The 13,905-nt window shown below is 35.8% G+C and overlaps 2 protein-coding genes across 2 annotated transcripts in view; both read left to right on the top strand.

The window, feature by feature from the left end:
* The first annotated feature begins 586 nt into the window (after positions 1-586).
* Positions 587-4,900, top strand: msmo1 (methylsterol monooxygenase 1). Its single transcript, XM_081361119.1, has 6 exons — positions 587-684; positions 1,685-1,973; positions 2,088-2,236; positions 2,408-2,534; positions 3,706-3,860; positions 4,127-4,900. Exons 2-6 carry the CDS (start codon positions 1,719-1,721, stop codon positions 4,314-4,316), a joined length of 876 nt encoding a protein of 291 aa, XP_081217245.1. The 5' UTR covers positions 587-684; positions 1,685-1,718; the 3' UTR covers positions 4,317-4,900.
* A 2,549-nt stretch (positions 4,901-7,449) lies between these two features.
* Positions 7,450-13,905, top strand: part of cpe (carboxypeptidase E) — a 29,315-nt gene continuing 22,859 nt past the window's right edge. The window contains exon 1 of the mRNA XM_081360646.1: positions 7,450-8,295. Coding sequence (XP_081216772.1) covers positions 8,055-8,295 — 241 coding nt within the window. The 5' untranslated portion in view covers positions 7,450-8,054. The remainder of the gene's footprint in view (positions 8,296-13,905) is intronic.

Genomic DNA, 13,905 nt, shown 5'->3' with positions numbered 1-13,905 from the left:
AATAAAAAGAGATTAGGATTAAGATTTACAAAAATATTAAATAATTATAAATAAAAATTATATACAAGTAAATACAATACTTAAAGTAAATAGAGTAACTACATAATTAACTAAATATTGTCCAATATTTAGGCATATTTATAATATTCATTTTTCACAGTTGATAGATACAAATAAAAATGTTTGATTAAAATATATATAAAAAATTAAGTAAATTAGTAAATATATAAAAGCAAAATATAGTTAAATACAGTGACAGGTCTATAACAGTACAGTAGGCTACTAGAAATTATTATTATTTTTAGAATGGGATGCATCGCACGAGGGTGATCTACTGAAACTTTTTTCTTCTTTTAATTTTTTTTTGGTTTTTTTTTTTACCTTATTGCCAGAAGGTGCAGTTCAGTCAGCGCGTCAGCGCAGGTTATGAAAGACAATCGCGGGTTTTCATTGGCTGCAGCTGCGGAAACTAAAGGTCTCACTATCGTCAGTTCATTCCCTCAACCAATCAGGCCGCCGCCCCTGCCCGTATACGTCAGTCTCCCTCTTGTCACAGCCAATCAGCGACCATCCTCAGCCCGCAGACACCGTCTCCTCTTTTCTCGGCCAATGGTCCTATGTAAGGTTCTATTACATTAAAAGCGCCGTGACTGCCAGCGCAGGTAGAAGGAGAGCTTCTCACAGGTGAGTCAACAACACGTCCGTGCTGAAATCTACACTCATATAATAGGATATTTGTTGTAATGTTCTTTAAAAAATAATAGAACTATTCGGGCTCTGTCATCTGCCCTAGTTAGAGTTACAGCAGAATAATGTAAACACGCGTTTAACATGGAAATAACGTAAACAACCTGAATATTACCGTTGGACTAACATAGGTGCATTTGTTGATTGGGAAATTATTTCAATAGATAGTTGCCTTTGAGAGAAAATAAAGTGTTTATGGGTAATGATTGTAATTGTGATTTAACAGACATGCACATGCAGTAATATGAAGAAAATACCTAGTAGTGTCTATGTAATCTTTACGCATTTGTGTATTTATGATTATTTATTTATTGTTATGCAACCAGACCAGCTTATTTAGTCTATTCTGGCTACCAAAATATTATCCATATTTAATAATTCAAATATTATCTGAAATCTCGCCGTTAAAATGTGTTAATTTTAAAATTCTATTTTATTTGTCACCAAAAATGTGTATAAATTTGTTTAAATTGGAAAGCTTGCATAACTTCAATGAATAATGACAAGCAACATCTGGGTGTAGCCAGAGAACAAACTCAACTTGACTTGACTTTGAATTCAAGTTGAACTCATCTTTGGATCTATCTATCTATCTATCTATCTATCTATCTATCTATCTATCTATATATCTATATATATATATATATATATATAGAATAAAATAAAATAAATAAAAAATTGAAATAAATGTAAAAAAATTACTTGAAAAAACTTGAGACTTGATTTAGAAACTGACCTATGACTTGAAAGACTTGGACTAATGTCAAAATACTTGATTTGGACTCTCTGTCAGAGGCTTATGAACATATATTGTAACATATATTAATATTTTGGTGTAACCCTGTAGTGACATGATGCAGTTTTTCCATATGAACTACCTCACTCTGAGATTGATAACTGAGTGTCACTGATCTTTATTCATGTCATGTGTTTATAGTTACTCATTTGGAGAGTCCCACCGACTCGCTGCCATGGAGGTGAACGGCACAGCCAACATTCTGTCTTCTGCATATATGGCGGTGGAATATGTGGATTCATTTCTTCCAGAAAACCCATTACAGGAACCTCTGGAGCACGCGTGGAACCACATGCTGCAGAACTACAGCAAATTCCAGATCGCCACCTGGGGCTCGCTCATCGTCCATGAACTCATCTATTTCCTGTTCTGCCTGCCTGGATTTATCTTTCAGTTCCTCCCTTTCATGCAGAAGTACAAAATCCAACCGGTACGTGGAATCAAAGGATTTATTATTTTAAATTGAACATTTAGATATTTTTTTCTTGTTAAAAATATCATATAAATTAACTTTTCATATGTGTTTTTGTTGTTGTGCTTGCAGGATAAACCAGAGACATGGGAGAAACAGTGGAAGTGCTTTAAAATGCTGCTGTTTAATCACTTCTGTATCCAGCTACCGCTCATCTGTGGAACATTTTACTTTACTGAGTTCTTCAGCATCCCTTATGACTGGGACTCCATGCCTCGCTGGTGAGAACACCTCTCTCGCTTTATAAAGTGATTCAGATATGAAGAATTCTGTGTTAATAGGTCTATGAAGTAACAGTCAAAGTCCTGAGGTTGTTCTGCAGCTTTCCCGAAATCTTTTTTTGAAGCAAGTGGGCCTTGTTTTCATTTTTATAATCTCTCACACCATCTCAGGCCTTCTATATTGGCGCAGTGTTTTGGTTGTGCAGTAATTGAGGACACATGGCATTACTTCCTCCACCGAGCCCTACATCATCGCAGAATCTACAAGTACATTCATAAAGTCCATCATGACTTCACTGTAAGTTACTCGCATTCTCGCAAATACACACACAATGTGCAGATGAAGGGAAACTATAAGACAGCCAAGATAGGCTTGCAGAAGTAGTTTCTGGTGAATTCATACAATTAAATGTTCTTTTCTGTTAGTTTTACATTGTATTATAATTAATATTTTCTATATATATATGTATATATATATTTGCTGAAGGCCTGTTTACACGATACCTATAACAATAATGATTAAAGTATAGTTCTAAAAATCGTTCTAAATATAAAATAGAGTCCACTACACAAATATAACAACGGCACAGAGAAACAATATGGTTAGAATAACTTTCACAAGGATTTTGGTAACACTTTCAACATTCTGTTGACTATAAGTAACTTTGCAACTACATGTCATCTTACTCTCATTAGAGTATTAGTAGACTGTCTGGTTAATATCTGCTAACTCTTTATTGTGATGCTCCCCAAAAGACATTCTAATGACTATAAGCAACTTTGCAAGTACATGTCAACTTATTCAAACCCTACCAGTCTACTAATACTCTACTAACAGAGTTAGGTGTAACCTTACTTATAGTCAACAGAATGTGTTTAAGGGACTATCAAAATAAAGTGAAACCAGGATTTTTTTCCCAGATGATTAACGAAAGAAACATTGACAGCCAATCAGAATCTATCCTGCTTTATAGACCTTATGTAGCCCCGCCCCTTTTCAGCGCTGCGCTCGTTGTCTTTTGTCTTCCGGTCTGTATTTTCACAGCGATCTTGCATATTTATGAATGAACGGCTCGTTTTAAAATCTTCCCGGTCTACTGACATTTGTTAAGGCATCTGCTTTAAACATTACAATCCTCATGATAACTTTCATTAACTTTACATTAAGTAAATCCACTTCAAAAGGGAACAGCAATGCCATATAAATATACACGACCGCAAAAACGGAAGTTAAAAGACAATATTCTAAAGATGGCGGTGCCCTTGTTGCTCTCTATAGAGCTCGAGCATGCATCACATGCCTATGAACACAACCTTTTTTTATCCATCAGCATGGACACTAATATAGTTATCGTTATCTTTATAGCTATAGTTCTTGGTGTGAACGTGCCTTAACTCTTAATTTGTATTTCCTTTTTGTCTTAATAATGATAGTTGATCTACCATATTTTTCATTGTGTGTATGTTAGGCTCCATTTGGCATGCAGGCAGAATATGCCCACCCTGCTGAGACTTTGATTCTTGGTGCTGGATTCTTCATTGGCATCATGGTCTTCTGCAATCACATGATTTTGCTCTGGGCCTGGGTCACTTTCCGGCTGCTTGAAACCATTGATGTTCACAGGTGAGCTCAGGACGCACAATGCAATTGAATGTGGACGTGCCATGGTCTGGATGTGGTGCTGATAATAACTCATTGCAACGCTATATTACAAATGTTACACCGCCTTCTAATTTACAAGTCTGGCTATAACAGTAATTCTAGGATTTTTATATGATTAAACTAGATTTTGTGTGGAAATATGTCCTAGTAAAAATATTTTATAATACTAATATTATAATATGTATGTGTTTTGTTCTTTGACGTTCCTTCTTTTGTTCTCTCTTTAGTGGTTACGACATTCCTCTGAACCCCCTGCATTTGATTCCATTCTATGCTGGAGCTCGTTTCCATGACTTCCACCACATGAATTTTGTTGGCAACTATGGATCTACATTCACCTGGTGGGACAGACTTTTCAACACCGATTCCCAGTTTAACAAACATTACTCACATCATAAAGCTGTGAAGAGCGACTGATTGAGAGAGATTTCTCTCACATACACTGATGGTTCATCATCTAGAATGATCTATCTCTCATGGACTCTTGTGTGGGATTTGGATGGTCTGATGCTTTTGCATTGCCTCCCTCTACACACACTCACTGTAAAGTATTTAAAATTGGACTGAATGGATTCATATCAATGCCAGCTTCTTACAGCAATGTGCCTTTGAAAAGGGAAAACACCCCCCCACAAACATCATTAAACCAACCGATCACAATACTGCAACGGACTGGTTGTTAGGAGTGAAAGGATGGCCTGTGTTCTGTGCTCTCAATTACTATAAACATTCATCTGTCTTAAGTAATGAAAACACCATTCCTCAAAAGCACTTTACTTTCACCTTAACAATGACACAATATTTTAAAATCTTATTTTTGTAATGCCTTTTTTCTTTTCTTTTTTGCTTTGTTGCCTTTCTTGATTTTTTGCAAAATTCCTGTAAAGATTTTATAACTTTCATCAGTGACCAGCCATAGCACATAAACGATTTGGAAAAAAGAGATAATTGAGGTGTTTGCTTGTTAATTTGAATGCAACTTAATAAAAACAACGTAACAGAAACGCTGACTCTGTGGTTGTGCTTTAGTAGAAGAACAGTGAGAGCTCTCAAACACTATCCCTATGTGTGTGCTTTCATCACAATTGTACAATCCCCATCACTGATCATTGTACAAGTCAAGTGTCATATTACAGTACAGTCCCACAACAAAATATACATATTATTACAATATGTATTGTGTCATATGAGGAGCTAGACAGTCTGGGATATACATACTGTAATGTGTTGTGCCATATGTGGTGGGTAGACAGTTTCAAAACAGAATATACTACATACCGGTATATGTAAAGTATTATATGATGTAGACAGACAGTCGCAGATACATATTACAGTATGTAAGGTGTCATATAGAGTTGGTAGATGATCTCTTTATCCTTAATGTACATGAGTCCACAGAGTTAGAGTAATGAAGTACAAATACTTCATAACTGTCATTGAGTAAAATTTTGGGAAATTTCTGCTTTTTGAAAATTTAAGTGAAGTTTACTTTTAAAACGTTCTCCACATTTTAATGATATTTGCCACTACACAGCAAAAATAAATACAATAACATCAGCACAAAAAGCTGTTCTAGAAAAGATTTTCGATTGAATCTTTCGATCAATTCGGTTCCTTTGAATCTCTCCTTTTTGTGAAGGGTTTCGATCAAAATCTCTGTTTCTTTCATTATGTAGTTGCAGTTTGTATTTATGTTAGTTAATATTTCTTTGTTCTGCGTTTGTGTGAAGCGATGCCAAAGACAAATTAATCGATTCGGTTCTTCTGAATCTGTCAACCCGGGTCGCAAGGAGTTCTTAATGATTTATTTCGCAAATCACGAATCTGAATCTCGAGGAGCAGACCTAACTAGTAAAGGGGTCATTCACACTGATTGAATCACACAGAATGCGGATTTGTGTTTAAAAACATGAGAGGCAGGGTAGAGAGACGCATTTTTAAGTAAAATGTAATATAACTTAAATCGCCATGTCATGCTCGAGACGGCAAGTGGACCTCTGAAGCTGGAAGTAGGGGACCACCTGAAAAGTTGGTAGGTGGGCAGCAGGGGGCGCGCTAGATCGTAACAGTTTTTTATTACTGTTTCCAAAAACTTCACACTTTACATTACACATGCAACAAAGTAACAAAAAGTACCATGGACTTACCACGAGTACCATGTAAATATCCAGTACCATGCTATAGGCTATGTACTATGCATGTTATTACCATCTGGTAGGAAGGCTACATGCACTATGAGACACTACGACAGTAGGCCTACTACCTTTTTTTTTGTAAGGGTATTAAAAATGTATCTCCTTTCATTATATAATTGCAGCTTATATTTATATTAGTATATATTTCTTTGTTTTTTGTGTGTTTATGTTATGTCAGAAGATCTAGTGATGCCTCTAGAGACATTATCATAAAGTAAATGATTATGAATATGGCCATGAACTGATTTGTGTCATAGTCTATGACCCTAGTAGCTGCAGATTTGCTACTACTACCAGTTTCTGCAGTAGCTAATGATACTTCAACTTCCTCATGTAAACAATGCATTTTAAATTTCACAAGTATGAAATTTCAACATACAAAATAATGACAGTATATAAAGGCTATTGAATTAGGAGTTTATGACTTTACCACAAACACATTAAAGGCCAGTTACTTCATGGAGCCAGGATACTACGCATCCTGATAAAGTTCCCTTGGCCTTTGGAATTAAAATAGCCCCACATCATCACATAGCCTTCACCACACCTAGATATTGGCATGGAGTACTGTCAAGATCATCTCTCAATGCAAATCAAACCAGCTATTAGGCTAACTGAAATAAAACCATGCCAATCTCTAGGTGTGGTGAAGGCTATGTGATGATGTGGGGCTATTTTAATTCCAAAGGCCAAGGGAACTTTATCAGGATGCATAGTATCCTGGATCCATGAAGTAACTGGCCTTTAAAAATAAAAATCTGCCTGCCTCTATGGGAATTTAACATAGGGGTGTCCAAACTTATGCACCCTGTATTTTAAGGAAGAATATTTATTTATTTACGATACATTATTCATTCACAAAGAAAACTGGTGTCCTTAAAGGTTGGATTTTTCCTAATTTTTTAAATTAAGGCATTAAGTTCAGTTTCCAAAAGATGATTTTTTATTCCTCTTTTTAGTCAACTTTAGTATGGGTGTCTAAACTTATGCATAGCACTGTATAAATATATATATATTTTATAGGTTTTTTTTTTTTTTTTTTTTTTTTGTGTGTGTGTGAACAATCAATCCTTTTAATGTTTGTAAATGTTAATATTTAAATGTATTAACACAGACTCCAGCAACTCTTCACTCAGCTATTATCAGCTGTGCCATGTTTATAGAATTTACCTGCACTTTTGATATATGCTACTTTAATACTTATATCTATATATGTTTTAATACAGATGTTATGACTATAGTAGCCTACATCTCAGATGTACTATAGTCAATATCCATTAAGGTATAGACCTTATGTAGCCCCGCCCCTTTTCAGCGCCGCGCTCGTTGTCTTTTGACTTCCGGTCTGTATCTTCACAGCGATCTTGCGTATTTATGAATGAACGGCTCGTTTTAAAATCTTCACGGTCTAGTGACATTTGTTAAGACATCTGCTTTAAACATTACAGTCCTCATGATAACTTTAGTTAACTTTACATTCAGTAAATCCACTTCAAGAGCTAATTACTCCTGGACAGCAATGCCATAGAAATATACAGAGCGACCGCAAAAACGGAAGTTCAAAGACAATATTCTAAAGATGGCGGCGCCCTCGTTTCTCTGGCGCATAAGGTCTATATACTTTCACTTAAATATGACGGTTGGAAAAACCGTAAGACCCTTCGTCAAACATAAGCCACGCCCCTGCAGGGGTAGCACCGTGCGCGTTCACCCATTTCGCGTGTGTAATCTTGAGCTTTCAGCGGCTTCGCGCTGCACGTTCGTTATGTCAAGCGCGTCCCCGCGTCTAAACAGGTAGTCAGGACTCGCGCCCACGCATCAGTTCTGCGGTTCCGTACGGGGCACGACACAGCAAACGAAAAAGACTGGGTAGAAAACTAAGACAGATAGCAGTGCTAAGAGAGACAGCATAGAAATACGTGAAGAGAGAGAGAGAGAAGTGTCGAGTGTTTCGGGAGTGATGACGGCGGCGGTGTTTTGCGGGGCTCTGCTGATGCTGGCCCTGGCCTCGGGCGGGGATGCTGCGGGGGATGGAGGTATCTCGTTTGAGTACCACCGATATGAAGAGATGCGGAAAGCCCTGGTGTCCGTGTGGCTGCAGTGCCCCTCCATCACCCGCATCTACACGGTCGGGGAGAGTTCCGAGGGCCGAGAGCTGCTCGTCCTGGAGATGAGCGACAACCCTGGCATCCATGAGCCTGGTGAGAGATGATCATTAATTATGCCAGATTATAATAAGAAGACCATAGCATAACCAATGAAGCTCTTTGGAGCAGGATAAGCAAGCATTTTCCTTTGTGTGCCATGTTTATCCATTCTACATGAAATTGGATCAGGCCATTAATCAATAACAAATCAATAAAAGGGATTCTCAAATGACAGTCACCCCTTCCTATTAAATCCCCTTTAAAATGTATTTCACTTTTTAACCTCTTAATTACAAATTAGGTTCTTAAAATGAGAGGTTCATAAATGAGGTGAAAACATTCTGCTCCAGTGAGGCATCCATCCACTGAATGGCCATTGAAATTTATGATTTTAAAATGTTAATGCTCAAATGTATTCAACATTCTGCATTAGAAACTATTTTGCATTTTCACATTGGTGTGCACTGTCACATTTAATAATTTTGCAAGTTTTTCATACATCATCGCATTGATGTATCTCTGCTCGCTGTGACGCGCAGGAGCGCTTTGATGTGTGCCTGTGCGCGCGCTCTCAGAGATGATGACAGCAGCTCACTGTGCGCGTGGACGCCATTTTGCAAAGGTTGCTGGATCTGTAATTGCAGATCAATTACAGACTCATTTACACACGGTTTATTGCATGGCTTCTTACCAAATGAATAAATATATTGATTATATATATATATATATATCGTTTATATTAGTTTATTAGCCTCTTGAATAGAGACTGACTACAACAATGAAGGAGGTTGCACAAATGAGGGGCAGTAATATAGTGTTGGCTTGGACAACGGTAATTATTAAGAAATGTCTGATTGCTGATTGTACTGACCAATCAGATTCATATATTAAATCAGTATTTTTGCTGTGCACATGCAGAGCTTGCATGGTAGGCGGCTATGCTGCCATTTTCTAAATTGTTGCACTGGAAGTTAAGGTATGAGCTTAAACATGAAACTAAAGTAATATTAACACTAACATTTAGTTTGTGTTTTGTAGGCCTGTGTTGGCTACTATGGTTTTAAATCCTTGATCCAAAGCTGTGTATACTAATTAGCTCATTAAGTGTGCTCTATTTGGATTTTGGATCTTTTCCATTTAAAGTCTGGAATTAGGTTGGTGGATTAAGCTAATTACTGAACACCTCACACTGAAACCATAGAGATGCATTCATTATTTAAGAGTGTTGATTTTATGATAATGTATGTTCTGGTTCCAGTACTTGTTTACTGAGACTCAGTAAAGTATGTTATTACATGTATAGCTTATCTCTGTCCATGAAACACTTTTTTTTTTTTTTTTTTATACAGACCTATTAGAGTTTCTAGTAAAATTTCTGCGATGTTGACTGGTGTATAATCGTCAGTTTCTTTACCCTATAATTTACTTTATTCTGATTAGATTAAAGTTGTTATTAACATTAGTTAATGTATTGGATAGAACATGAATGATGAACAATTAATGATACTGTTAAAGCATTTATTAATATAGGTTAATGTTAATTTCTACATATACTAATGTATTATTAACATTTAAAGTTGAATAAATAAATGAAAAAATATAGGCAAGGAAGAAAAAAAATCTTTAATTAATAAAAAGATTATAAAATAAAAAAAACATCCCTTTAACAAATAATAAAATAGTATTAATAGTAATAAATAATCTATTATAATCTAATAACTAATTGTCAATTAATAATAATAACAGATTAATAAATGCTGGAAAATTGTTCACTGTCATCATGATACTCAAAGGATTCACTAATTGAACTTTATTGTAAGTGACCAACATTTCTATGTATGCCAGTTTAGCTATTACAGCTCATTTCCAGCTATAGTCCCTGGACATGTATTAAAAAAAGACACAGGATATTTCATTTACTTTGAAATTGCTGAAGTCACGCATTGGATTTCTATTATTTACACATTAAAATGTATATGTTGACTAAGCATAGCTGAATTGCAGTCTTGTGCAGTTTGTGCTGATGTGAAGTTCTATGTGTATATATATATGTGTGAGAGAGTGAAGGAACACGTGTGTTCATTTATGTTTGTGTGTGTGTGTGTGTGTGTGTGAGTGAGAGCAGTTGGAGCAGTAAGAACCTTTATCCTTAAGGTAGGGCCCCGGTTCCTTAAATAGTATGGTTGGCTCTCTGTATGTGTGTTTGCGTAGATATGACTCATTGCATTAAGTCTTTTATTGCTACCAGATGAGTTTCCAGCCCCACCCTCACCTCAGCAGCGGCAGCAGCGGCAGTGTACAGATGCGAGAGAATGGGATATCAAAGAGAGGCGGCTCTGCTAGAGTTGAGTGTTACGTCTGGGCAGAAATAGCTGTTGCCCTGGAGACAGATCAGCTTAGCACCATGAGCCATGCGCTTCCCTCTGCTCAGTCAGATGAGGAAGAGGATGAGTGGAAGAATTAGCACGCGATGCCGTCTGCCACGGGGGCCGGGAAGTGCCGAGAAACAGGCCATCTGGTGCTCTGCTGAGTTAGCAAGTGACAACAACACCTATACTAGATACACACATTCATCCATTAGCTTGCCGAATAAGATCTGGCCTTTTCACTGCCTTCTTTCAAGGGTTGCGGGTGTCTTAAGCTTTTCAAACTGATCAAGTTTGTCGTATATATTAATGTAAATATTGCATTATGCATATTTTCTTTATGCACTTTCCACAAATGCACATTGGTATTCCATGACTTTTAAAAGCATTAGAGAGACACATCCCTTGGTTTTCCCATTGGTTTTCTCATGGTCAGTCCCATTGAAATGCAGTCATTGTAGTAAATTTGATTTATTTATAATTAATAATTGCATGATACACCTATTTTTACACCTATTGTAGTGTTTAAAAAAAACTATATATGCTAAATTATATATATATAGCCCATAAGTGCTATCTACACTTTTTCCCCACTGGATTGTACATATTAATTGTCCAGAAAAATAAGAGCATAACTGAAGCAGACAAAGCTCTCTCTTTTATTTATGTAGGTTTGTGATGAAAGTGGTATCTTCCAGAGAGCGAAAGTTCATTAATAATACAGTACATCCTAGAGGGATTCCACATCTGTTTTCTCTCCCTCTATTTTTATGGTTAACTTAGACAGAACTACAGTTTAGTCTTTGTACAATCATGTGGCATTCTGTTTCTAAATCAAACCTTTTCTTTAAATATTTCTATCTCCCCCGGTCTCTGCAGTGATATTATTGTTATGTCATACGTGGCCCTGACCGTTTGGGAAATGTGTGTGTGTTTCCACTGCTGAATCATTTTTTTGAATTAATGATCCCCTTTGGTCAACATAGCATGGAAAGCAGCGTGTCTCTGACGTTTCTGGTTCTGTTTGTGTATGTCTTTAAGAGGTAATAGACTTGCGTCAAGAGCACACATTTCCTGACTGGTTGAATTGATGGATTCACGGATGGATGGGTTTGGTAGAAAGGACAGGATTTAAGAAAGAATGGAATCAAAACTAAATGTATACAGAATATTTAAATAATCATTTTTATATCTGAGGTTTCAGTTGGGATGTTTGAGGTTATAGAAAGGAAGAGAGTCTTTCATGTTATGTAAAGTGATAATGTGAGTTTTGTTATCATGTGGTCAGATGAGGATCAGAAAGATTAGAATAAAATCCTTCCTCTTTATTTTCCTCTCGTGAAGATGAGGCAGCAGTTTCTGCTCTCTAAGGCACTGCATTTCTCAAATCTTTGGTCTCTCTGTTCTCTCAATGTGTCTCTCAGGCCAACACAGAGCGAGAGAGAGAGAATGTGAAAGGGCAGCAGGAGGAGTTCCAGTAAAACTAATGCTGTTCTAGTGTGGAATAAAAGTTGTTCAAATCAAATCTGGATTCTAAGGATGAAAGAAATGCACTTATCATTTTGATACTGCAGCCATAATTAATAGCAACAAACTTGCTGTTAAACACATCTTTATTGAATTTTTTTAATTTAATATTAGATATTAACAAATTGAATAGAAAGAGTGTCTTGATGCTTTCAAGTTAAGTTTCAGACATAATTTCTCTATTTACTTTGAATATTTTTCCTCCAAGTTTTAAAAGAAACCAAAGCTGATGCTCTGAATTTCAAAAAACCCACACACTCCACATTCTGGACCGATCACAGACTGTATAGTACTCTGTTATTGGAACAGCACTTGGCCAGTAAGATTAGAAGACTGGAACTTTTAACTGAATAAATATTAAACATCACTTGAGAGTGAAACACAGGCTGACCTATTAATATGAAAGACAAGAGCAGATCACTGCGGTGGCATAAAAAATCTCATTAAATCTAAACGCATTTCAGCAAGGATGAATTAAATTGATCAATATTATAAAGATTTATCTATTTCAATTATCTATTCAACTTTCTATTTATCAAAAAATCCTGAAAAAAAAACTAGCACAAAAAATATATTAAGCAGCACAACTGTTTTCAACATTGATAATAATAAGAAATGTTTCTTGATCACCAAATTAGTAAATTAGAAGGATTTTTAAAGGAATTTCTGAAGTATGGCTGCTGAAAATTCAGCTTTGCCATCAAATAAATTTCATTTTAAAATATATAATATAAAGAAGTTATTTTATATTGTAATAATATTTCACAGTATTACTGGTTTACTGTATTTTTGATACAATAAATGCAGCCTGAAGGGTATATATAATAAAAACGTTTAAAAAATTAGATTGCGTTGAGATTACTCCATACACTGAAGAAAAAGAAAAAGTAAAATTTACTTAATTTTTCTTTGGCAAGTTTTTGCACGAATATTTTTTAAGTAAATTTCACATATGAAATTAAGTAAACTCTACTTAACTAAGTTAAGTGAAAGTAACAAAGATAATAAGTAATTTTAACTTGGCTAGTAAAAGGTTGAGTAATATCTCTATTTAGTTGAAGTTTCCTTTGCAATACACCTAACATATTTTCAATATACCTTTTCACTCAAACAATATAACATTGAAGTAAACTAGTAAAATATCTAAGTAATTATATATTGTGTGAGACACCATCTACGGATCAGAGGTTGCGCTTCATGTGGACGCAGAGACCTCAATACACAATTACAGTAACATTTGATGGATCGTTTTGGTTCTTTGAATGTGTCATTTTGAGTAGAAAATGAACTCCAAATGTCACAAAATGGCAAGTTACTAATCCTAACAACAAAAGCAATGATAAAACAGTGTAAATACAGCTTGAAAACAGTGAAAAATCAACCTCATTAATTATTCAAGGCCCGGTGCATGATGGGAACACCAGTATCAGAAAAGTTAAAGGGGTGGTTGATTATGATTTCACTTTTCTAACTTTAGTTAGTGTGTAATATTGCTGTTTGAGCATAAACAACATCTGCAAATTTACAACGCTCAAAGTTCAAAGCAAAGGGAGATATTTAAGGGAGATATTTGCTTTTAAAGAAAAGGACTACAACAAACGGCTGGTTGGGACTACACAACATTCCTCCAGGGTTAGTGACATCACTAACCCTAAAATTTACATAAACCCCGCCCCCGGGAACACGCAGTCCATGTTGAGAAGAGGAAAAGTTGTATAAGAGTACATTTGTGAGTCAGCTCAAACTTTAGCATCAGTCTTTTCACATGCAA

Source organism: Scardinius erythrophthalmus (genome assembly GCF_964197995.2).
Source record: "Scardinius erythrophthalmus genome assembly, chromosome: 3".
Classification (NCBI taxonomy): Eukaryota; Metazoa; Chordata; class Actinopteri; order Cypriniformes; family Leuciscidae; genus Scardinius; species Scardinius erythrophthalmus.
This window is presented reverse-complemented; position numbering and strand designations above follow the sequence as displayed.